This window comes from Rhinopithecus bieti, unplaced genomic scaffold (genome assembly GCF_001698545.2).
Source record: "Rhinopithecus bieti isolate Rb0 unplaced genomic scaffold, ASM169854v2 scaffold_61117, whole genome shotgun sequence".
NCBI classification, from domain to species: Eukaryota; Metazoa; Chordata; class Mammalia; order Primates; family Cercopithecidae; genus Rhinopithecus; species Rhinopithecus bieti.
Window position 1 is genome coordinate 288,461 of NW_016824934.1, and position 26,599 is coordinate 315,059.

A 26,599-nucleotide genomic window follows, 5' to 3' on the forward strand; every position below is an offset into this window, starting at 1 on the left:
TGAGCTAGCTAATGCTTTTGGCAACCATCATGGATAAAGAGGTGACCTTGAGGATGGAAGCCACATGCCAGGAGAGTGAAGCAGAAAGACAGAAGAAACATGGGGCCTGGGGCCTGCCAATTAGCCTGGACTCCCTCATATGGAATGGACTGCAGTCACTTGAGAGAGAGAAAAACTTCCATTGTGTTTAAACCTCTGTTTGGCTTTTCTGTTACATGTAGACATCAGGATTACCAAAAGACATGCCAGATTTTGCCTTTCTTTAAAAAGAAAACTCAATCTAAGTTTGTCTTTTTTCCCCTTAGTTATTTGAGAGCGTTAATTTCTATTTCATTTATATTAGTAGTTACTATAAAATGCCTAACAAACATATTTGCACATTTATTTTCGAAGAGCATTAGGACCTTGCTACTCCAAGTATGATCCCCTGATCAGCTGTGTCAGCATCACTGGGGAGTTTTTAAGAAATGTAGAATCTCACGCCTCACCTAGAATCTCATTTTGACAAGATCCTCAGGTGACCTGTGTACATATTGCAGTGTGAAAACCACTGCTCTTGAGACTGGCGTCCCCTCCCCATTTTTGTGTAATGTGCAATCATCTCCCACTTTCCTCCTTATGCCTGTGATGGTTTCCATAGAGAGCCAAGTCAGCAGCAAGGCATCCCTGGCCTTTGAAAATCTGGTCCCCATGTACCTCTAGCTTTAGTGTTTGTCCTTCTCCCACCCTACCCCAACTCTCCACTCCTCATGCTGGACTAAATGTGTCAGTTCCCTAAATGTGTCACGGCACTTCCTGGATATACACTAATCCCTCCCCAGTATCCCACCCAACAGTTATTCCACTTCTTCCTTGCTAATTAATAGAAGGTCAATTTTGTTCTGGGAGGTGATGGTTCTAGTTCCAAGTGATATGCCTAGACGCGTCTCATTCTCCATTGCATGATACTTTCCCCTTCAGCCTACCCTTGTATCTGGGATGGCCATGTACCTGAGCTGGCCAAGGATGCATACAGAAATACATGCTGCGGCAAGGGGTGCATTTAAAATACCTGGATAAAAAGAACCCCGTGAGAAGAAAAATGTATGTTCTTAACCCTTCTTTCCTACCTAAAATGTTGGGGTGTATCTGAGGTACACAAGCTATCCTGTAACCATGAGGACAAGCGTGGGGTCAAAGAGCCAACATGCTAAGGATGAGAAGCAGAAAGACCAAGCCAGGTCCTCAAGTGACAGTCTGTTTCTCTCTCCCCCCATTCCTTTCTCTTTAATTTGCTCCAAATTCATCCTCCTTTCATCTCTCCTTTAGTTGATGTAACATGGAACTGAGGTATGTTCTAGCCTGTTAGCTATATTACACTATAATATTTATTTATTTATTTATTTTTAAGTTCCAGGGTACAAGTGCAGGATGTGCACGTTTCTAACAAAGGTAAATGTGTGCCATGGTGGTGTGCTGCACCTATCAACCCATTGCCTAGATATTAAGGCAGCATGCATTAGCTATTTTCCTCATGCTCTCCCTCCCCGCACCCCACCCCTCAACAATACAGCTAAGCTTTTCATTATAAATATCACCCTGTCTCCCTAAATCCCCCCCCCCACCAAATCCACCACTCTAAAATAAGAACAGTGGGTTTTAGTTCCCTGAGGCTGAAATTATTTTCCCCCATGGGCTGAGCCAGCTAGCCCCCATCTAGGCAAACCTACCCTTCCTCTCACCTTCTTCCCTGGTTCTAGCTGGCTATGTCACGGGGCACCTTGCCTATTGAGGACTGATCTTTTTTTTAAAGTCTGTGGTTTCAGGGGAGTGGATGTTATGAAATAGAGTGAAAAGAAACTGAAGTCTGAATGTAGTGAACTTTTCCCTGCCCCTACATGTGAATAATGACTTGCTGATAGAAGTAGCTTTTTCTCTTTTTTTTTTTTTTTTTGAGACGGAGTTTCGCTCTTGTTGCCCGGGCTGAAGGGCAATGGTGCGATCTTGGTTTACTAAAACCTCCGCCTCCCGGGTTCAAGTGATTCTCCTGCCTCAGCCTCCCGAGTAGCTGGGATTACAGGCATGTGCCACCACGCCTAACTGATTTTGTATTTTTAGTAGAGATGGGGTTTCTCCATGTTGGTCAGGCTGGTCTCGAACTCCCGACCTCAAGTGATCCGCCCACCTTGGCCTCCCAAAGTGTTGGGATTATAGGTGTGAGCCACCACGCTGGGCCAGAAGTAACTTTTCAAAGATGAAAACAATCTAAGATTTATGGACAGGGCTGTTCAAAGAGACTCAGTGCTGTTTGTAGCCAAGGTGGAAATTTCAGATTCCTAGATCTATTGTGGATTGGGAGAAAGGAAGGAAGGGAGGAGTTGAGGGTGGGGCAGGGGATGTGGGGAAGAGAGCAAGAGGATAGAGGGTGGAGTTAGAACTGGCTGGAGAAGAACACAGGGAGGTCAGCGCTTTGGAAGGTTTCTTGTGCCCATCTCTGAGTTCTAAAGTAGCGTGAACATGACAACCATTTCCAACAAATGGTGGTGACAGAAACAAATGAACCCACTTTGCTGGCACTGTTTTTCCCTAAGTGCCATGCTGCACACACACACTTTCAGCATGGATGGAAGGGCGATGGGGACCAGCACTGCATATTGGAGATGAATGAACATTTTATCTGAAACTGGGAATTCTGCCTCTACAGGTTCTGACCCCTCACTGTGTGCTTGGGAAGCCACCAGAACAAGATTCCTGCTAGTTTCTGAGTCGAATCTGAAATATTTGGCCAGAAGCTAGATTGTGGTTGGACCAATCTCTTACAGCAACTCCTGCCCATTCCATCCGTCCCCAAAGGCCAGCGGTGGTGGCGGGGGCACTGAAAGGCTGCTGGGAGCAGCCCCGGACCCCGTGCATCTGGACCACCTCCTGGGCCTCGCGGGTGCTGAGCCAACATTTTTGAGTGTATATTTTAAAACCACAGCTTCAAAAGTATAAAAATAGTGTGAAAATAAAACAGGACTCACAATCAGAGCCTCAATCACTCTGCTGGTTAGAGAGGTTAGAGAAATAATAAAATTAGAGGAACCAAACCGAAAGCTTTAAGAGCGTTCCCTTGCTTGGCAAGGAGAATCCTGGGGCCAGACTCGTGCAGGGCCCTTCCCTAAGTGCTTAAAGCAGCTCGGCTTCCACTTAAAACGTCTGTTATCACTCCTCTCTCCTCCGGGGAGTTATTTATGAAGGAGGTTTCCCAGCTAGCCTGTCAAGCAAGGCATCTCTAACAGGGGCTGGGCAGGCAGGAGGAGCTGAATGAGAAGCCCACAGAGGCTGTGCTGTACGATCCCACTTCTTCAAACACGCCCAGGCTGTAACTCAAAACTTGAAAACAACCCAAATCCTTTTCCAAACACAAACCCAATGTCTTCTGTCAGGTTCCATATATTTTCCTAACTCCATTCCCCACCCCGACCCACTCCACAGCAGAAACCAATTTTCTTAACAGAGTGGGTTCTTGGGAGTTTTCTAAGTGTTCTCATTTGGAACAGATTAAGGGGGCAAGGACGATAACCTGATTTTTTTTTTTACTTTTGAAAACACACACACACACACACACACACACACACACTTGAGGGTCTGAAGCAGAACCACCACTATGTTCTATGAGTGGCTTTTAAAAGAGGGGAATTTCATTTTCTGGTGTGATGGAACTGGGTTGCTTGGGGAGCCCTTACCAACTCATCCCAGTGTAACCTGACCCCACAGGTTCATTGCTGGGGCCCTTGGGCTTGCCAGGAGGCTGAGCAGGGGACTGACCGAAGGAAGCTGCCCATCTCAAACCCTATGTCCACATTCAACTCCAAAACCAGGCTGTGCTACAGAAACAATAGGTCTGCCTGTCATGAGCCACTCTAGAATGTAACATGCTCCACTCTGCTGTCATGGAGGCCTCAGCCCTTAAAAAGCTTAGTGTGGGTGAGAGGAGGAGACTCATAAAGAAGGAGCAATGTAAGAGCTAAACTGTGTGGGTGTGACTTAAGTAGAGACACAAAGACTGGAAAGGCTTTGTGGGAAAGGAGGGCACAGGGCTGGGTAGAATCGCGACACTTAACCAGGTTGACCAGCTCAGAGAGGACCTGCCATGCGTAAGCACAGTGGTGGAACAGGTAGGGTGCTGAACTGCGGCCTCCCCTCTCCACTTCCCCATTCCTGCTCCCTTCTGAGTGTGGCTCCCTCCCTCCTGCCATTGCTCCATTTTTTTGGTCTCTACTAAGTGTATTCTTCCTCCCCAGTCCCCCTCAATTAAAAAGTTATCTTTCTAGTAAATTCTTGCTACGGGTAATGCAACTGCAAAGCTTGTGGGCTTGTTTCCTAAGGAAGTGTCTGCATTTTGGGTGATGTGTGTGGTCCTAAGAGATGGAACAGGGATCAGCAACTAAACTTACTGAGTTGGTGAGAATGTTTTGAACAAAATTCTTATTATTAATGGTTACTTCCTTATAAAATTAGCCATGTAAATTGCTAACAGAAAACATGATTTGGATATATGTATGTAAAGGAAGGTCTGTTGATTTTAGGTGGCATGCCACCTGAGAGGGTGGACTCCCAACAGTTTAGGAGCAGACGCTCTTATCTAATTCATCCCTGTGTCCCCAGCTGTTAGTGCCCATGCAGCTGGCACTTTCCAGAACCTCAGTGATTAGGACCTGGTAAAAATAAGAAGATGGCAGATTGCGAGAAATGAAGTTCCTATCTCCCAAAACCCAGTCCTCCCCACTTACATAGAAATGGGCTTTTTAGCTGAGCGTGCGTCCATTTAGCTCAACACACGATTTCTGAGCCTCTTCGGCTGAGACCTGTGGCAGATGACGAGGGCCTGGCCGATGAGATCCACGGAAGTGGTGCATGTGACTTCCAGGTTGGCCCCTCCCTCCTGCCTTCCTGCTCACCAGATTGTGGACATGGAAGTGGGAGCTGGCACTGCCATCTGGGGCCATGTGAGGGATGGTGTGTCTTGAAAATGTCAGAGCACCAAGAAAGAAGGTGTGGGCCCCTTACCATATGGACCATTACACCAGTCTACTGAGTGCTCTATGTGAGGAAGAAATAAGCTACTGACTTGTTTAAGCCACTGCTAACTTCTCTCACAGATGCTAAATCTATACCCTGACTAAAACACCAGCTGTTTCATGCTTGAAACCCCAGAAAATACTTCAGAAAGTCCATTTCAAGATACGCCCCAAGCTGACAGCCCTGGTTGTACTCCAGTAACTTCAGTACTTCAGCTGGAGGTGGGGAGGCAGGAGAGGGGAAAGGAGGGAGGGGAGAGGAGGGAGAGAGGGAGAAGACAAGCTGCTGTCAAGGCCAATTCTTTGTTTTTGATTCCCACCTGCTGTTCTCTGCCTCTGCTCCTGTAGATCAGCCTCACAAGAAATTCATTTCTGACAAACGCAGTGACTGAAGTACAGCAAGGATTTCCTGGCCATTTTGACATTCAGGGAGGGATTTCTTACTTTTAGCTCATCACAATGCATCAGTGAACAGGTCAGAGCACATCTCTGGCATCCCATTCTCCTCCTGATGCTCATACAGACATTCACATCCAAACTGGGGCTGTGTACTCCTTACAAACAGACACTCTGAAAGGTGCACAGATTCCCAACACACCTTTCTATCTCAAAGTACACACCCTGCCCCATGTGTGCAGAGAAACACCCTCCCTGTACTGACCCACCATCACCAGAGCCACTCTCCATTCTGCTCTTCTGTCCATGAGAGGTCTTGCCATGGGGACTGCTGTAGTCAAAAGAGAGCAGCAAAAACAAGGAAGCCCAGGCTTTCACAATCCACCAAGCATCTTCTGGGAGATCTGAGAACAGAACTGGAGAGTTTGGTGGGTAGGATGAGGGCTTCCCAGGTCTCTGGTGTCACCCTTTACGCCTCCTTGGATGACAGCAGGATGGTGAGGAAGGAGGGGCCCCCAGCTTGGCCAGTGAGGAGGCCCCTCCTGGGCCCCACCCTTGCCCTGCAGAACTTCTCGGGCAGCACTGTCATGACAGCCTGGGTCTGACCTTCATCTGGCTGTTGGGATGGAAAAAGTCTGTGGCTGAGTGAACTGAGGAGGGCAAAGGGCAGGTGCCAGCGCTGGCTGGGATGCTCAGGAGGGGTGCTCCCGACAGAGTCAGGCCTGAAGCTGGGGCTGGAGGAGTCATCCTCATTGAACCAGGGACGAACGAGAAAGCAGTGGGGGGGACCATCTTGCCACCCCGACAGAGCAGTGACCCCAACACCTGAAACTGGCTTAGGTTCAAAAAGGAAGCCTGCTCGCCACAGTGAAAAGAGAAATCCTGCATTGTGATATGGCCTTGCTGAGGAAAGCGAAAGTTCCTGAGGAAAAGGAAAGCAGAGAAGAGGAGAGCCGAGGCCATGAGCTGGAGAAGGAAGATCACCAGGCACCAGGCTTGCCCTAACAGGGAAGACAACACCCTGCAGCCGCGTCAGCACCAGATGGCCTAAGCCTCAGACCAAGGGCTTATCATCACCCACAGGGGTCAGTCGCCTTGGCCAGAGAGCTCGGCTTTCAGAAGCAGCAAGAGTCGGGGCAAAATGATGCAAAAATGACCCTCATTTCCTCGAAAGGAGCCTGTTGTTGTCTCTCTGGGGATTAGTCACTGGGAGGCCATGGTAACAATCCCATCACCCCAGCAACCAGGCCCAGCCAGGGTACTCACTGGCACTCGTAACTGGCCAGCAGATGGAAGATGTTTGCACCTGCTTTTGCACATCATGGGAGCCGCTGTCAGTGACGCACTCGCTGAGACGCAGGTGAAAGTCAGGGGCCCAGGCTCTCTGTAACAGCAACTGACAGCACATGCAACTTGGAATGCGGCAACTGGAGCTCCGCTGTGCCCGCCCACTGCAGCTGGCAGGAATGGGGGTGGAGGTGCGGACGATGGCCTACCTTGGTCAAATCTCTTTCTTTTGAAGGAATAAATGAGAAAACAGATAACTGGCTACCACATAACTATCTTCCTTCAAAAGCCATTTCCCCTCACCCTCCACTGGTTCACAGCGGGTTAGGACCGCAATTCCTAGCCTCTTCTGTTTCCTCCCCTGCAGCCCCACTGACAATAAGAGGAAGACCCAGTCAGCCATGGAGAGAGGCCCAGAGAGACCAAGGCAGTGGAATCCTGGGCTGACTCAGGGTGTGGTTTGATTGCTGACCGCTGAGATGGCTGGTTTCACAGAACACTTAGTTCTTCCCACCCCAGTGTTGCTGGAGTTCCTCCAAACCCTCTTCTCAAGGCAGTGTTCCATCTTCTCTGCCCTTACCCTACACCACCCCATGTCACCCCTGCCAGCTCCTCTCTACCCCCTGAGTCTGGATTATTCTCAGGTGGGTATCCCTACATTTCTGTCACTTCCTCTGTATAAATCAAGGCTTGGGGGACAGTAGAGGTACTGTCCTGGGCCTCAGGAGATGGTGTCGTAGACCTCGTTTTTCTACTTACTATGTGACACTGTGGAAATCATTTACCTTTCCTGGGCTTCAATTTCCACATCTCTAAGTTAGAGGCTCTAAAACCCTCAAGTCATGGGATTCCCTCCCTCCAGGAGGGGCACTGGAGAACAGGAACAGCAGCAGCCTTGACAGAGAACCACCTGCCGCCTCTTGCTGCATCTGCCCTCTATTCCCTTTCCCCAGGGCACACTCTGGTATCTCAGCTCTGGTCCCCAACCCATTTTCTTACGCTGTGATTCCAGTGTCTTCTTTCAAACACAACAGCGAGTTTAGAAGACATTCAGTGCATCCCTTTCTCTTAACTTCTGGGTTCTAAACTAGATGCCAGGTTTGGCCTCCTTTCCCTGACTCAGAGAGGCTTGGAGAGTGCAGGGCCTCTGTCACCAGAGCTCCAACGCTGGCTCCGACACTTATCTGCCTTGGGACTTTGGGCCCATTTCTTCAACTCTCTGAACTTCCGCATATTCACATCTACAATGGAGGAAGTATAGTAGGTCCCTATAATCCCAGCTACTCAGGATGCTGAGGTGGGAGGATCCCTTGAGCCCAGGAGTTCAAGACTGCAGTGAGCTACCAGCATGCCTGTGAACAGCCACCAGTATTCCAGCCAGAGTGATGCAGTGAGAACCCACCTTTAAAAACGTAAAAATATAAATAAAATGGAGGAGATAATAAAGTATCTCACAGTGTTGTGAGGATCAAAGGGGATAAAAAGAAACAGGAGCATCAAGAGGGAGGTGATGAGGTTCTCCTTCCCCTCTTCCCCCACTAGCCTGCTCAGAGTGGGAAAGAGCAGACGGGGCTCTGGGAGGAAGGGGCCACCTCCCCTAGGCCTTCCAGATCAATTCATGCAGCCTTGGCTCTGGTCCCTCATCTGGGACTTGATGAGCAACTGACAAGTATCCCCCTGCTGGGCACTTCCCAGGGCCGGTCCTGTGCTAGGCATGTGGGCCCCTATGGATGAAACTCTTGCTCAAGAAATTTCATCCTGCATGATCCAGTATGCAACGACAAGGGAGAGAAGGAGTTAGTCCAGGATTTTCTACAGTGGCCAGTCTTAATAGATGCTCCATCAGTTTCTCATCAGCTGTTGAATTCATGTCTCTAGGAAGAGGTGAGGACTAAGGCGATTTAATCTGCCATAACAAGAAAATGGTGTGACCTCAGGGCAATTTCACAACACAGAATCCAAACAGTTCCCCCACCAGATAGATCTGAAAAACACTAAGCTTCTTACTGGGTTTAGCTACTTTGGTAGATGCATTCCGCGATTCATTCATTCAATTGATCATGAAACAGTGATTCTTTTTTTTTTTTTTTTTTTTTTTTTTNCCTGACCTCGTGATCCGCCCGTCTCAGCCTCCCAAAGTGCTGGGATTACAGGTTTGAGCCACCGCGCCCGGCCGAAACAGTGATTCTTATTGAACATCTATTATGTGCCAGGTTCTGAGAATATAGCTGCAAACAAGACAAAAATCCTACTTTCTTGGAACTTTTTTTTTTTTAAGATGGAGTTTCATTCTTTCGCCCAGGCTCGAGTGAAGTGGCACAATCTCAGCTCACTGCAACCTCTGCCCCCTGGGTTCAAGCGATTCTCCTGCCTCAGCCTCCTGAGTAGCTGGGATTACAGGTATGCACCACCACGCCCAGCTAATTTTTGTATTTTTAGTAGAGAGGGGGTTTCACCATGTTGGTCAGGCTGGTCTCGAACTCCTGACCTCAGGTGATCCACTCGCCATGACCTCCCAGAGTGCTAGGATTACAGGCGTGAGCTACCGCGCCCGGCCTCTTGGAACTTTTATTCCGGTGGAGAGAAACAAATAACAAATAAATAAAATTATGCAGAGAATTAAACCAGTGGGATGAATGACAGCAAATAACTGGGTGGTTACTGTAGTCTGAGAGGTCAAGGCAGGACCCCTGTGCAGATGACACTGAAGCTGAGATTGGAATTATATGAGGGAGTCAGCCATGCAGGACGAGGGAAGAATATTCCAAGCAGAGGGAACAGCTATTGCAGAGGCCCTGAGGTTGGAACGGGCTTGGGAGTGGGAAAACCTCAAAGAAGGCTGGAGTGGCTAGGGGAGGAGTGGCAGGGGCTGGACTGATTAGGATTTTGTATGTTACCTTAGGAGTTTAGGTTTTACCCAGCTTAAGATGGGAAGCCAAGACAGAGTTCTGAGCAGGAGAGCAGTATCATCTGTTTTACTCCTGCGAGCCCGAATTGCAGCGAACAAAAATAGAGGCAGGAAGACCAGGCTGCAGAAGTCTGGGGAGAGATGGTGTTGGCTTGGACTAGCACATGAAACAAGCCTGGTGGACAGGCATTGTGTAAGTATTTGTTGAATGAATGAACAAATGAATGACTGAATACCTGTATCTGACCACTTCTCATCTCATACTTAAATAGTAAGAAAAATCTTGGCCGGGCGCGGTGGCTCAAGCCTGTAATCCCAGCACTTTGGGAGGCTGAGACGGGCGGATCACGAGGTCAGGAGATAGAGACCATCCTGGCTAACACGGTGAAACCTCGTCTCTACTAAAAATACAAAAACTAGCCGGGCGAGGTGGCGGGCGCCTGTTAGTCCCAGCTACTTGGGAGGCTGAGGCAGGAGAATGGTGTAAATCCAGGAGGCGGAGCTTGCAGTGAGCTGATCACAGTGATCCGGTCACTGCACTCCAGCCCGGGTGACAGAGCGAGACTCCGCCTCAAAAAAAAAAAAAAAAAAAAAAGAAAATCTCTAGACTATCTTAAGTAGGAGTAAGAGAAGGGGTCAGAAAACAATTTAGAGTTTTGGTTTTGTTTTGTTTTTCTGAGACAGGGTGTCACTCTGTTGCCTAGGCTGGAGTGCAGTGGCATGATCACGGCTCATTGTAGCCTTGACGTTCTGGGCTCAAGTGATCCTCCCACCTCAGCCTCCTCAGTAGCTGGAACCACAGGCATGCACCACTACACTTGGTTAATTTTTAAAATTTTTTGTAGAGATAGGATCTCCCCATGTTGCCCAGGCTGGTTTTGAACTCTTGGGCTCAAGTGATCTGGCTGCCCCGGCCTCCGAAAGTGCTGGGATTACAGGTATGTGCCACTGTGCCTAGCCCCAACTTAGAATTTTAAAGTAGACACATATAAATGATGAATGGCCAGGTACGGTGGCTCACGCCTGTAATCCCAGCATTTTGGGAGGCCAAGGCAGGCAGATCACTTGAGGTCAGGAGTTCAAGACTAGCCTGGGCAACATGTAGTAGCCCCATCTTTATTAAAATACCAAAATTAGCCAGCCATGGTGGTGTGTGCCTGTAATCTCAGCTACTCGGGAGGCTGAGGCAGGAGAACTGCTTGAACACGGGAGGTGGAGGTTGCAGTGAGCTGAGATTGCACCACTGCACTCTCGCCTGGGCGCCAAGAGTAAAACTCCGTCTCAAAAAAATAAATAAAAATAAAAATAAATGATGGAGGCAAATAAGTGTAACTCATCTGAAGAGGAATTTAGGCCAGGCTTGGAGATAGGCAGGAGGATATATTCTAGTAAAGTGATTCTTAACTTTTTTGGGTCATTCTTCTTCAGAAAAAGGTACTTGGTACATCTATAATATTGAGTCTGGGGCCAGGCTCTGGCACCACAGAGCAGAAAGGGCACTTTGAAGACAATATACCTGAGGTGATTAGGAAAGAGCCCACGGAAGGCAGGAGAAGGAGGGAGGCAGTCAGTACTTGCAGAGCCCTTCTAGTGCCTGACCCTGTGATCTGGCAGAACTGAAAAAAGCACAGGGCCTGCTGCAGGTCTGAGACTGGTGGGCAGCCTTAGAGGTTCCAGGGGTGGAAGCATCTGTGACTCAGTGTGAAGTCCCACAGGCCTGGGGCTTTGCTGACTGAGCTGTCTCACTCCATGGGGCCACTGGAAAATGTCACAGTGACCCAGGCCTCCCTCTCTCTCTCCTCCCAGGCTTCCCTCCCTGTTTGCTCAAGGGTCGGGGCATATGAGAAGTGTTCATCCTTTCATGCTGGCTCACCGGCTCTCTGTGGGTGACGATGATGCACACATGTATATATATGTGCAGATGTTGGTTTTTTCCTTCTTTGCCTTGCCCTGGCTACATGGCTGCTTGGACTCAACCTCATGCCACTTGCCTACTGCTCCATTCTCTAACCTCTGAGTCTCATTTTTCTACATCTCACTCCTACTTCCCTTCTTCCACCTCCCTGCTAAACACCATTGTTATTCCAGTCTCTACAGGTCACCATGCCAAGCACAGGAGGCTCCTTCGGTGTCTCCCAGGTAACCCAGGGCCATGGTCCCTGCAGCCCCAGGCTGGCTCTCTGGTCCTCTAATCCAAGACCCAGACTTCAGAGGTAGGAGTGAGGAGGGACCCAACACTACAGGCTGCAAACTCAGCCTACCAGACCCGGACAGTGCGCGAGTCAGCAAGATTGCCACCCTAGTTGGTATGAATCAGTGAAAAACGCTGCCCCTTGAGCTGGTTCCAGCAGAGAGGGTCTGCCTGCTTGTTCTGGAGTTTCCTTATTTTAAAGCGTACTCTCATGCTTCTTTTGCCACCTGATTGTGGTGAAAAGTCAATCCATTAACACAAATTGAGCACCCACTGTGTACCTAATAGAAAACAATCTCTAAGTTCATGAGGGCTAGTTGGGAAGAGAGAACTAAAGCACAGGAAAGGGAAAATGATAAAAGCGTAGAACAGCAAAGGCTCTGTGATGATACAATAACCAAATGCTGCAGCGGTTCAGGGAATGGGGAGATCCTGGAGGGCAGGGGTGCTGTCGAGAAGATGGGATTTAATGCATTCCCACTAAATGTCCATATTTGGCAGGACAAGCAGAAGTTTTACATGACTTTTTGTGGGCAAGGGGCCTGCTAGGAGAGAGGGACGAGAATTACCTGGAAACAGTATTCCAACAAAAAGAGCCACAGCTGATCTGCCTGCTTGCCTGCCCACTACTCCCTTTAAAGGTCTTATATATACATTTTTCCATAATAAAGTTTCTACCAAGAAGTCATCCTTCTTGAACCAAAACACTAACAACAGGCATGAAATCTGGTACCCCTTAAAATTCCTTGCTCAGTGCCTTCTCTTATCCTGTATCAACTTAAGCAGAAACTGTTTCCCCACCCCCCCTTTTTTTTTTTGAGATGGAGTCTCGCTCTGTTGCCCAGGCTGGAATACAGTAGTATGATCTCAGCTCACTGCATCACTGCGAAAACTCCACCACCGGGGTTCAAGCAATTCTCCTGCCTCAGTCTCCTGAGTAACTGGGACTACAGATGTACACCACCATGCCCAGCTAATTTTTATATTTTTATTAGAGATGGGGTTTCACCATGTTGGCCAGGCGAGTCTTGAACTCCTGGCCTCAGGTGATCTGACCACCTCAGCTTCCCAAAGTGCTGGGATTACACATATGAGCCACCACACCTGGCCAGAAACTGTTTTCTGAGCCTTACAAATGGAGACGGGAATGGGAGCAGGCCATCTAAATTAGGTGGCCAATAGTGGCTGAAGCTGAAAGAGCAAGACAGAGAGATCCAGTGCCAGGAAAAGCAAGAAGCCTGAGGGAAGTCCAGAAAGCCATCCCCCTGCCTGCCCTGTCCCCATGGCCCATTCAGCTCCCAGAAGCACCCTGCCTCCGCTAAGTGGAACATGGGGTTCTGCCTGGGGACCTCCTGATCTAGCCATCCTTAAGTCCATCCTGGAGTCCTTCGGTCTAACTCGCTGCAGTATTTCCAGCTAAGCCACACCAGATAACTTGCATTGGAGTGAAAGAGCTCTACAAAAAGAAAAGGCTCAGGTACCCCTGGCTTGTAGGAAAGGCTATGGAAGAACCCCAATCACTGGATTCTTTCTTTTAGCCCTTCTAACCTTCTAAGATACCTTTCTTATCTTCTCTTCCTCTGAAGGCAGCTTCACAAATTTGTACCTTCATGGGTTCCTCCCCTGCTGCTCTCACCCAGAACTCTGCCTAACTTAAGAATCATACAAATGCCGGGATTTAAAGTTAAATATTGTCCAGGTTGTTTTTCCCACACAGAGGCCTTTTTTTAAATGAAATCTGACATTAAATCCCCGATGTGGTATATAAAACAGATCCAAGTGGCCGCTTGGTGGAACAGGGTGGGGAGCTGCAGAGATAGCCTTGAGCATCTCCTGCTCTTGCATTAGAGCTCTTTCCTGAGCTTTTCAAGGCCTGAAGTCAGAGCAGGGAAAGGAGGAAGGCAGAGCCTTGCCTGGAGTCTGGCCCACACATTTTTTTTCTCCTAGCTGCGAATTTCAATCCTTTACTCTTAAGTCCTGGAAATGTCATTTCTTCCATTCCCTTCTGCAGGCTCCATGATTGTTACAGAGTGGGGAGGGAGGGGCAGAGAGGGTCCTGCAGCTGGGGCTCCCTGATGTCCATACTTCCAAGGGCTGAGGGTGCTTCGGACGTTGCAGGGAGAAAGCTGTTGACAGGCTGTGAGTTTCATGCTTCCCTATGCGGGGTGAAGCATGTGCAGGAGATTCCAGCAGGCAAAAAAGGTGAATAAGAAATCCATTCTTAGGAGGGCCGGCTAATCATGGCATTATTTTCCCCAGGCCTTCTAGAATCATTAACTAATTCAAATCTAGACATAAAGGCAATTATTCAAAACGATATCTTAGGGTGAGGAAGTCTGAATGACTGCATTTAACGTTTGCCTTTTCTACAGGTTCCAGAAAGTGCCCATGGGGACCGATAACTAGATCTGTTAAGGAGCACTGGAGATCCCAGGATAGCTGTGCTGCGTTCTGAGGAAGGCAGGACAGAGCGCAGTCTATTCTGTTTCCACAGTAGACGAAGGTCTCCCTTTGCCCTCTCCATTTCCATTGTCGAGCTCTCCAAGACCTAAGGAATACTTTGTCCTAGATCACAGTGACTTGTGGTGTCTGACTGCCTTTCCCGATTTCCTGGTCGTTTCACTTCCTGGAATGCCATGGTCTGACTTCTACATCAGTGCCAGAGGCATGCCTCGGTATTTTTCCCTGGACACCTCATAGGTTTGAAACTCTGAAGTCACCTCATGCTTTCCCTTCTCTCCCACCTCCCACAGCAGCACTCCCCATGTTGAGATTACCCAAACCCCAACCAGTACTCTCACACATCAGTCCTCTCCTCTCCATCCCATCCCTACTGAGAGCAGCTGGAGAGGACTGTCGCTGCCAGCCCCCAGCTGATTTCCCTGCCTGGTAAGTCCCCTCACTCATCCCCAGCCCTGGCCCATCTCACACACTGCTGCCAGAGATTCCACAAGTATGTTTCCTATAACACCAGTCTCCTCTGAGTGCCTTCCCACCTCATTCCTGCTTTAAACCCTCTCCAGCTTCCCATTACCTGCAGGAGATAGGGGCTTGGCACTGAGCCATCCCACAAGCGGGTGCCCCTGCCTTGCTCAGTTCATTTCCTGCTCCTCTTCCTTGCCTGGCCTGAGCCTGTGTTCTGACCACAGAAGTTCACTCACTGCTGCCCAATCAGCTCCCAGGTTCTCCCCAACTCCAGGCTTTGGCTCCAACTTCTCTTTCTGCATTGACTGTTCTGCTCTCATTTGTGTCACATCTCTCCCTTCCTTTGGGCCCACTCCACTCTCCAGACCCTTTCCAGAGAGACCCCACAGAATGCACCTCCTACTTCCCCAAGCTCCTCCAGCAGGCTGCTAGAAGACGGTCTGAGAGCAGAGCTCCGTCTGCATCCATCTCTCACTGACAGTGGGAGATCTCAGAGGTGTGGAGCTCTTGTGTTGTATTTCTTTCTTGGAGGAAAACTGAGAACTAACTTTAATTTTTTCATTGTAATTTTAACTTCTCAAAGAAGACGTTAAATATTAACACAACTTAATAATGTTATTTTACTGTGGCATTTAGCCAACCACTGATTTGGGGACAAAAGAAACAACATGTACTTTTAAGGTAGTTAATTAAGACTCAATGGTAATTAACTTGGAACACCAAAGAGGAAAACATCAGCAGTGATTCTACAAAATCCTTATATGCTGAATGAATGTGAAGTTACCACCAGCACCTGATATCCTTGAGAGATGGTAAAACAAGACAATATTGTTCTTTTTTTTTTTTTTTTCCTGAGACGAAGTCTTGCTCTGTCACCCAGGCTGGAGTACAGTGGCACTATCTCAGCTCACTGCAACCTATGCATCCCGGGTTCAAGAGATTCTTCTGCCTCAGCCCCCCGAGCAGCTGGGATTACAGGTGCCCACCACCACACCAGTTAATTTTTGTATATTTAGTAGAGATGGGGTTTCACCATATTGGCCAGGCTGGTCTTGAACTCCTGACCGCAAGTGATCCACACGTCTCAGCCTCCTAAAGTGCTGGGATTACAGGCGTGAGCCACTGCGCTTGGCCTAAAACAAGACAATATTGTTCTGATGAATCAGTCGCCTAACTTCTGATTAAAGAAAAAAATCAGGGTCCTGAAAAAATTCTCAGTCCCCAGCTGCTTTTCAGTCTAAAGAAAAAGACCTATATTATGCTTAAGAAAATCAAGTTGGGCTGGGTACGGAATCTACTGTGTATTATATTCCAACAAATATTTACTGAGCACTCACTGGGCTTTCTGTGTGTCCTTCTAAGCAAATGCTGCAATTGGAAAAATGAATAAATTGCCAGTGGCAGAATTTTAGCTATTAGGAAAGTCTGGCAGGTTGGGGGCTGAGGGGAGCCTGCTTGCATATCACTTGTGGCTCCGTTCCAAATGCTATCCTGCTGAGAGGAAAAGCTGATCTAGGTGAAACCTGCCCTGGTGCAGTATCACTGAGAGATTATTCCAAAACTAGCTTCTTCCACATAGGCAGAGAAGCATGCACAGACCATTTAGACTGCGGATTCAGATCCTGGAAGGTTCACACATCTCGGGAGGCTTCCAGGGAACACAGTCCTGTGTTCTGCCTTGGCAAGGAGCCCCAGCCAGAGTAACTGATGTGGGGCCTTGCATCAATTACAAAGGCTATCTGGCTTCCTCTTCTCTCATTCTGTTGTCTATTAAGGTGAACTTCTTTGCTCAGCTTTGATCCCTTGCCTCAAAACAGTGTTCTTGCTTCTCATTGGGACGGTTGATCCAGAGACCTTTCCTGACACCCAGCCCCAAGAGAATCCAAGTCCACTAAAGCAGGCATCCTCCCAGATGGGCCTGGGGCTGTAACCGCTTATACTATGGCTGTGACCTCAGGACTACCCAGCTAGGGTGCTCTTCTTTCCACTCCCCTCTTCCCTCCTGGGTTCATGTCATTATCAAATGAGCAGCTAGGACACAAAGTAGAGAAACTTAATGTACACATAATCATTTGTAGCTTTCTGTCACATACAAAAACTCACACAGGAACAAAATGATAGTTTCGTGATTCCCGAGTTATGGAACCACACAGATAATAGAGACTTGGCCTGATTTAAAACCGATGACAATGTAACTAGCAAAAGACCTAAAAGTTTATTAAATTTCTACATTTAAAAATAATTTTTCTCTAGGATGTCCTAGAGCAGGGGTCAGCAAACTATGGCTAGTAGATCAAATCTGAGAAGCTGCCTATTTTTGTAAGCAAAGTTTTATTGGAACACAGTCATGCCCATTTGTTTACCTACTGTTTGTGGCTTTCTCACTAAAATGGCAGAGTTAAGACAGAGACCAAATGACCAACAACGCCTAAGATACTATCTGGCTCATTATAGAAAGGTGTGCCAACCCCTATCCTACAGCAATAAGGCAATGCGAAAGGATAAGAACGAGGTACCTGTTGACTGGCAGGTATTTTCTTGTGACATGGCAGTTGTCACAGTTTCCGTGGCTGCATCTCTAACAGCTTGCTCCTCACTCTGCAGAAGGGTAAGGACACACTTCCAGAGAGCAAGTGTATCCTGCAACTCTGAGAAGACCAAAAGGAATCTGAATTACCTAGAATGCAATTAAAAGGCAGGTGCAAATACTGCTTCAAATCCCTGGTGGAAGAGAGGAGCACTGAATGAGTTGCAGCTATTCCTTTTTTTCTGGGTATTGTTAAGATAGAAAGAGTGTTAGACAAACATTGGCAAAGAGAGACTTCTAAGGGAGCAGATATGGAAATGTCTTTTTTGGGGGGAGGAGGTAGGCTTTCTGGAGGCAACCAGCCCTAGGCAAGGCCTCCAGAAGATGCTGCCCAGCTGACAAAGACCCGGTGCCCTGCTCTTCTAGTTGAGTCCTGATTCTCTAGAAGAAAACTTTATGCATAAGACTGCTTTGGAGAAACTGGCCCAGTGTTGATTCAAGTGTCTGAGCCTATAAATTCTGAAAGTAAAGCATCAATCAAGATTATGCTCTAGGGGCATGAATAAAAAGAGGCTGGGTACAGTGGCTCACACCTGTAATCCCAGCACTTTGGGAGGCTAAGGTGAGTGGATCACGAGGTCAAGAGATTGAGACCATCCTGGCCAATATGATGAAACCCCATCTCTACTAAAAATACAAAAATTAGCTGGGCATTGTGGTGGGCGCCTGTAGTCCCAGCTCCTTGGGAGGCTGAGATGGGAGAATCGTTTGAACCCGGGAGGCAGAGGTTGCAGTGAACTGAGATCGTGCCACTGCACTCCAGCCTGGTGACAGAGAGAGACTCCATCCTCGCCCCCAACCAAAAAAAAAAAAAGAAAAAAAGAGAAAGACCCATGATAAAGGCAGCAGCTTGTGTCCCATGTATGTAGGGGGTCCACTATCTGAATGCCATTATTACTCCTGGCCACTAATCTGTCTATTCAGCCTGTGCTAGGTGCTGCTGTGGACAATGAACAATAAAAGATAGTATCTTGTCCTGAGCAATCAAAAGGAATATAAAGTCAAAAACACAAAGCAATGAGTTGTCAAGAACAAAACTGCATGGCTGTGACTCACAAGAGGAAAAATGAAAGTGGACTGCTGTAACTGACATAGAATTCAAGATGAAAGTGAGAGGTGAGCATGGCCTCCCAGAAAGGGTACCTCTGGTCCAGGTGGGGTGGGCCTGGGCTTGTGGAAGGTTATCACTGGACAGCCATGGAAGACCACCACGCAGCATCGCCATCCTTTCAATGGAGAAACTACCCTGCCCTAAGAATTCCCCTTTGTCTATCCTCTCCCTCATCTGTACATGGAGAACCTGGTTTCAGAGTCACTGATGCTTTAGTCATACCAATAAAACAGTGGCTCCATTTGGGGTTTTGTTCTCTTCTTTCCATTACAGGTCTGACTTTAAATTTTACTCAGCCTTTCAGTCTCCATCCTTTCTAGCTGTTCTGTAAGGGTTCAATACCTCCCTTTCTTAATATTTTCCCCTTTTAACATGGTCATCATTTATATCCTTCAAATCCTTCCCTCTTCAGTCCATTTCAATTTTTCTTTTTCCTTAAATGACTTTGCTGTGCCCTTGACTTTTCTCATGTACTTCTTTTTTTTTTTTTTTTTTTTTTTTTGAGATGAAGTTTCACTCTTGTTGCCCAGATAATAGAGACTTGAGCTTATTTAAAACCGATGACAATGTAACTAGCAAAAGACCTAACAGTTTATTAAATTTCTACCTTTACAATAATTTAAAAGGCTGGAGTGCAATAGTGCAATCCCGGCTCACTGCAACCTCTACCTCCCGGGTTCAAGTGATTCTCCTACCTGAGCCTCCCGAGTAGCTGGGATTACAGGTATGCACCACCACACCTGGCTAATTTTGTATTTTTAATAGAGACAGTGTTTCACACCATGTTGGTCAGGCTCAAACTCCTGACCTCAGGTAGACCCACCCTCCTCAGCTTCCCAAAGTGCTGGGATTACAGGCATGAGCCACTGTGCCTGGCCTCTCATGCACTTTTACGTCCTTTGCTTCTACCTATTCAGTACCTTTTTTCATTGAGATGGGGTCTCACTATGTTGCCCAGGCTGGAGTGCAGTGGCACAAGGGCTCACACTGCAGACTCAACCTCCTGGGGTTCAAGGAATTCTCCTGCCTCAGCCTCCTGAGTAGCTGGAACTATAGGTGCGCGCCACCACATCTGGCTAATTTTTAAATTATTTGTAGAGAGAGGATCTTGCTATGTTGCCCAAGCTGGTCTCGAATTCCTGGGTTCAAGTGATCTTCCTGCCTCATCCTCCCAAAGTGCTAGGTTTATAGGCATGAGTCACTGCGCCTATTTTTCATGTTCTTGTAGGCACAGGACCCAATTTCACAAAGGAATTCCAGGTTATTCCCTACACATTTTACCTGTTAGGAGCTAGGGTTTGAGTAGTTAAAGTCACCCAGAAAATGTGCTGCAAAATGGTATTAACTTTACTGGAGAAGCTTTACTAAGGTTTGTCATCCTTTGCTCTTATTCCTCTGGGTCTAATGATTAAATCACAATCACAGAAGGTCCCTTCTCAATATCTCTCTGGCTGTAAGAAAAATGCCTGAAGTCACTAAGAAGAAAAAAGTTAAAACCATATTGAAGAAAACATTGTATCCTAGAGAGATACAGGGACATGAGACCCTTTATTGGTCCAAACTCCTACAACATTTAAAATTTGAATCTCACTATCTAAAAAACAATTCCCTCCTTTATTCTGTAAATCCTTTCTCCACAACTATACTGAAAGCTCCTTGGAGGAATTGACCATGTCTCATTCTTGAGGGCTGGGCATGGAAGAGGTACACAAAAATATAACTCTACTAATACGTGAGAAGAGAATCAGAGCATGTTAATAAGGGATTAAACGCAGCAGGAGAGGGCAGGGCTGGGGTTGAAGATGGCTTTAGAACCTGGGTTTTCCTTTTATTAAACCCTATGCTTAAAAACAAAACAAAAAAACAAAATAACACCATTTAAACATTTTTAAAAAAAGAACTATGCTTTTCAATTCCTTAGGATTTTCTCAAGCTTGGTTCTTACACATCATTGACATGCTGCCCTTTCCTATTACTCTTGACACACAGAGTAGCAGTCAGGAGAGACATGGAGGTGTACAACATGCTGGAAACCAGCTAAGATCTGTACATCCATTTAATTTCAAAATATCTCCACCTTTACGTCCCAAAGATCCTAATATGGTTTGGATTCACAAATCTCATGTCGAATTGGAGTGGATGGTGGGAGGTGAATGAATCATGAAGGCAGATTTCCCCCTTGCTGTTCTCATGAGAGTGAGTGAATTCTCACAAGACCTGACGGTTTAAAAGTGTGTGGCACTTCTCTCTGCTCTCTGACTCTCCTGCTCTGCCATGGGAAGCTGTGCCTTGCTTCCCCTTTGCCTTCTGCCATGATTGTAAGTTTCCTGAGGTCTACCAGTCATGCTTCCTGTTAAGCCCGTGGAACTGTGAGCCAATTAAACCTCTTTTCTTGATGAATTACCCAGTCTCAGGTAGTTCTATATAGGAGTGTGAGAATGGACTAATACAGAAAATTGGTACTGGAAATGGAGCACTGCTATAAAGACATTTCCACCTGAAAATGTGGAAGCAACTTTGGAACTGGGTAACAGGCAGTGGTTGACACAGTTTGGAAGGCTCAGAAAAAGACAGGAAGATGTGGGAAAGTTTGGAACTTCCTAGAGACTTGTTGAATGGTTTTGACCAAAATGCTGACAGTGATACGTGCAGTGAAGCAGGCTGAGGTGCTCTCAGATGGAGATGAGAAACTTATTGGGGACCGAAGTAAAGGTCACTATTGCTATGCTTTAGCAAAGAGACTAGTGGTAGTTTGCCCCTGCCCTAGAGATCTGTGGAACTTTGAACTTGAGAGAGATAATTGAGGGTATCTGACAGAAAAAAACTGTAAGCAGCAAAGCATTCAAGATGTGACCTCGCTGTTTCTAAAAGTGTATACTCATATGCATGAACAAAGAGATTATCTGAAACTGGAACTTACATTTAAAAGGGAATCAGAGCATAAAAGGCTGAAAAATTTGCAGCCTGGCCATGTGGTACAAAAGAAAAACCCATTTTCTGGAAAGAAATTCAAGCCTGCTGCAGAAATTTGCATAAGTAAAGAGGAGCCAAGGCCGGGTGCAGTGGCTCATGCCTATAATCCCAGCACCTTGGGAGGCCAAAATGGGTGGACTGCCTGAGGTGAGGAGTTCAAGACCAGCCTGGCCAACATGGTGAAACCCTGTTTCTACTAAAAATACAAAAATTAGCCAGGCATGGTGGTGGGCACCTGTAATCTCAGCTACTGAGGAGGCTGAGGCAGGAGAATCGCTCAAACCCAGGAAGTAGAGGTTACAGTGAGCCAAGATTGTGCCACTACACTGCAGCCTGGGCAACAAGAGTGAAACTCCATCTCAAAAGAAAAAAAAAAAAAAAAAAAAAAGGAGGAGCCGAATGTTAACAGCCAAGATGACATGTAAAATGTCTCCAGGGCATTTCAGAGACCCTCATAGCAGCTCCTCCCATCAAAGGCCAGGAGGCCTAGGAGGAAAAAATGGTTTCTTAGGTCAGGCCCAGGGCCCAGCTGCTCTGTGCAGCCTCGGGACACAGTACCCTGAGTCCCAGCAGCTCTAGCTCCAGCTGTGGTTAAAAGGAGCCAAGGTACAGCTCGGGCCATTGCTTCAGAGGGTGCAAATCCCAAGCCTTGGTGGCTTCCATGTGGTGTTGGGCCTGTGGGTGTGCAAAAGGCAAGAGTTGAGGTTTGGGAACCTCTGCCTAAACTTCAGAGGGATGATGAAAACACTTGGATTTCCAGGCAGAAGTCTGCTGCAGGAGCAGAGCCCTCATGGAGAACCTCTATTAGGGCAATATAGAGGCGGAAATGTGGGGTCAGAGCCCCCACACAGAGTCCCCACTGGGGCACCACCTAGTGGAGCTATGAGAAGAGGACCACCATCCTCCAGACCCCAGAATGGTAGGTCCACTGACAGCTTGAACTGTGTGCCTAGAAAAGCTGCAGGCACTCAACATCATCCTGTGAAAGCAGATGCAGGGGCTGTACCCCGTAGAGCCACATGGGCAGAGCTGCACAAGGCCTTTGGGAGCCCACCCCCTGCATCAGCGTGCCCTGGATGTAAGACATGGAGTCAAAGGAATTTATCTTAAAGCTTTAAGATTTAATGACTGCCCTGCTGGGTTTTGAACTTGCATGGGGCATGCAGCCCCTGTGTTTTGGCCAATCTCTCCCATTTGGAATAGGAGCATTTACCCACCACCTGTACCCTCATTGTAACTTGGAAGTAACTAACTTGTTTTTGATTTTACAGGCTCATGAGTGGAAGGGACTTACCCTGTCTCAGATGAGTCTTTAGACTGTGTACTTTTGAGTTGATGCTGAAATGAGTTGAGACTGGAGGACTCTTGAAAAGGGTAATCGTATTTTGCAATGTGAGAAGGACAAGAGATTCAGGAGGGGCCTGGGGTGAAATGATATGGTCTGGATTGCCCAAATCTCATATCGAATTGGAGGCGGGGCCTGGTAGGAGGTGATTGGATCACGTAGGCAGATTTCCCCCTTGCTGTTCTCATGACAGTGAGTGAGTTCTTATGAGATCTGATGGTTTTAAAGTGTGTGGCACTTATTCCTTCTCTCTCTTTCTTTCTCCTGCCACCATGTGAAGAAGGTATTTGCTTCCCTTTTACCTTCTGCCATAATTGTAAGTTTCCTGAGGCCTCGCAGCCATGTTTCCTGTTAAGACTATGGAACTGTGAGTCAATTAAACCTCTTTTCTTCATAAATTACCCCGTCTCAGGTAGGTTTTTTGGTTTTTTTTTTTTTTTTGAGATGGAGTTTTGCTCGTTGTCTGGACTGGAGTGCAATGGCACAGTCCTGGCTCACCGCAACCTCCGCCTCCTGGGTTCAAGCGATTCTCCTGCCTCAGTCTCCCGAGTAGCTGGGATTACATGCACGTGCCACCATGCCCGGCTAATTTTTGTATTTTTAGTAGAGACGGGGTTTCTCTATGTTGGTCAGGCTGTTCTCAAACTCCCAACCTCAGGTGATCCACCTGCCTTGGCCTCCCAATCTGTTGGGATTACAGGTGTTAGCCACTGTGCCTGGCTCAGGTAGTTCTTTATAGCAGTGTGAGAACAGACTAATACAGATACCTTCAACTTAAAACAAAAATCATTGAATGCAACCAGCAGCCTATCCAGTTACTTTAGCCAGATGCCTAGAAGTCATTCTTGAATTTTCCTTTTATATCAACCTCAATACCACCAAGTCCTGTTGATTCTACTTCCTAAATCTTTTGAGCCTGTTCTCTCTTCCTTGCTGTCACAGCTTCACACTCACCCATTCATTTCTCACCTAGATTACTGCAATAGGCCTCCCGGAAGAGAGGACAGTTAGGCTGAGTCTTGAAAGACAAATAGAAGTCAGTCAAGCAGTGGTTTGTTTAATTTAGAGAACTGTTCCCTACTGATGACACATAGGGCCTGTGTTAGGGAGTGGTGGATAAGGCAGGAGGAGTGGGTTAGGGGACAGAACAGGAAGGGCCTTGTGAGCCATGCTAAAGGGTGTTTAGGCTTTATACTGAAAGCAGTGGGAACCCACTCAAAGGTTTTAAACAGTGGACTGAAATTATCAGACTTGCATTTCAGAAAGATCTTTGTAGAAAAAAGTTTAGGGTAAGGCTGAAAAACAAGAGGCTGGTTTTTGTGTGTTGGTGGTCTGGGAGCAGTGGCCCACGCCTGTAATCCCAGCACTTTGGGAGGCTGAGGTGGGTGGATTATCTGAGGTCAGGAGTTCGAGACCAGTCTGGCCAACATGGTGAAAACCTGTCTCTACTAAAAACGCAAAAATTAGCTGGGCGTGGTGACGGACGCCTGTAATCCCAGCTACTCGGAAGACCGAAGCAGGAGAATTGCTTGAACCCAGGAGGTGGAGATTGCAGTGAGCCAAGATTATACCATTGCACTCCAGCCTGGGTGACAAGAGTGAAACTCCATCTCAAAAAAAAAGAGTGTGTTCGTGAAAATGATTAGAGCATGAACTAAGATGGCAGGAATATATCTGAAAGACATAAAGGCAGGTTTCATGTTGCCATCTTTCACCTTCCCTTTTTTTAGGCAAGAGTATCTATCCATATTTTAAGTGAACAGACTTCCGTCTCAGCACACTTACCAAGAATAGGATGGGGGTTGGTGAGGAAAAGTGGTGCAGTACTGGTGAGGACTTCAACGACGGCCAGCCTCGACTCTGTAGGAAGATGGTCTTCACAGGACAAGATGACCAGCTGAACCCACTGCTTCAGCTCAGCAGCTATCAATTCCCTGTTCTAAAAGCACAAAATATACCTATCAGTTCAGAAGATGCAACAAGGGCTGACATGGAATTAGGGGTGACCTACACCAGACTGGGCCTGCAGATTAGCTCTTAGCTCAGTGGGAAGAAAGTTGTTTTTTAGTTGCTTTTCTATTCCAACTAGAGAGAAATATGCCCAAGGAAGAAAACCTGACTTGTCTTTTGGTAAGACGGAGTCACTATGACTAGACAGCAAGTTGTTTTAGTCTTTTTTTTTTTTTTTGAGACAAGATCTTGCTCTGTTGCCCAGGCTGGAGTACAGTGGTGCGATCTTGGTTCACTGCAACCTCCGCCTCCTGGGTTAAAGTGATTCTCCTGTCTCAGCCTTCTAAGTAGCCGAGAGTACAGGTATGCGCCACCACACCTGGCTAATTTTTGTTAGACAGGGTTAAAATGACACAGGGTTTCGCCATGTTGGTCAGGCTGGTCTCAAACTCCTGGCCTCAAGTGATCTGCCTACCTTGGCCTCCCAAAGTGCTGGGATTACAGGCATGAGCCACTGCTCCTGGCCTTCCTTTAGTCTTTCTGGATGCAAATCAAGTTATGAGAACACTGGCATACATTTGGTCTCATAAAGACCAAATTTGTGGGGAAAGACTGTCCAGCAAATAATAACTTCTTGTCACCAATAACCAGATGCCCCTTCTATAGTAACAGAACCCCAGATTTTTGGCTGGGCCCATGGGCACCCAGCTAGAGACTACACGTCCCAGTCTCTCTTGCGTTTGGGAGTAACAGGTGATTAAGTTCTGAAGACTGGGATGACACTAGAAGTAGTATCTGTGCACTTTCAAGTCATACCTTAATAAATGCCCATGATCTTTATTTCCTGGGTTTCCCCTTCCTGCTAGCTAAACAAGGACAAGATGGTGGAAGCTGGAGCAACCAGGTGGGGCCTTAAGATAGAAACTATGTGTTTAGGACAGCAGAACAACAAAGTATGAGAACCTGGTGACTCAACACTGTCAAGCTACATTTGCTTTGGACTGCTTCTATCTGATTTAAGCCACAGTATTTATGAGTTTCTGTTAAAACATTTAAAGCAGAATCATTGGCTGGGCGCAGTGGCTCACGGCTGTAATCCCAGCCGAGGCAGGTGGATCACCTGAGGTCAGGCGTTCAGGACCAGCCAGGCCAACATGGTGAAACCCTGTCTCCACTAATATACAAAAATTAGCTGGACATGGTGGCGCACGCCTGTAATCCCAGCTACTCGGGAGGCTGAGGCAGGGGAATTGCTTAAAGCCAGGAGGTGGAGGTTGCAGTGAGCCAAGATCACGCCACTGCACTCCAGCCTGGGAGACAGAATGAGACTCCATCGCTAAATAAATAAATAAAGCAGCATCTAACACTATTGTTTAAACAAAGCAGTGTTGTTTTTATTTTTTAGAAAACTAGATTATCAGTTTATTACAAAGGCTAAAAGATACAAATGAACAGCCAGATTAAGAGAAAGATCCACAGGGAGAGGTCCAGAAGGATCCCAAGCACAGGACGTCCTTTCCCTATGGAGCTTTGGGCTGTGCCACCCTCCTGGCACTTGGGTGCATCCTGTTCACTACCCAGAAGCTCTCTGAACTTTTCATTCTTCAGGGTTTTTAAGGAAGCTTCATTGCAACAGCATGATTGATTAAATCATTGGCCACTGGTGATCAACTCAACCTTCAGCTCCTTGTTGTTTGTAATAGTAACAGTTTTACTGAGATACAGTTTACATACTGTAGAATTTACTCATTTAAATTGGCCAATGCGGTGAACTCTGGTGTATTTACAGATATGTGCAATCACCACCACAGTCAATTTCAGAACATTTTCATCACCACAAAGAGAAACTCTGCACCCTTTAGCTATCACTTCCCTATCCTCCCA

The 26,599-nt window shown here is 47.1% G+C and overlaps 1 protein-coding gene across 1 annotated transcript in view; it reads right to left on the reverse strand.

The window, feature by feature from the left end:
* Nucleotides 1–26,599, reverse strand: part of THADA (THADA armadillo repeat containing) — a 349,278-nt gene that overhangs the window by 27,495 nt on the left and 295,184 nt on the right. Inside the window, exons 36-37 of the mRNA XM_017862713.1 lie at nucleotides 24,551–24,704; nucleotides 17,266–17,397 (exon numbers count right to left, since the gene is read on the reverse strand). Of these exons, the coding sequence (XP_017718202.1) occupies nucleotides 17,266–17,397; nucleotides 24,551–24,704 (286 nt within the window). The remainder of the gene's footprint in view (nucleotides 1–17,265; nucleotides 17,398–24,550; nucleotides 24,705–26,599) is intronic.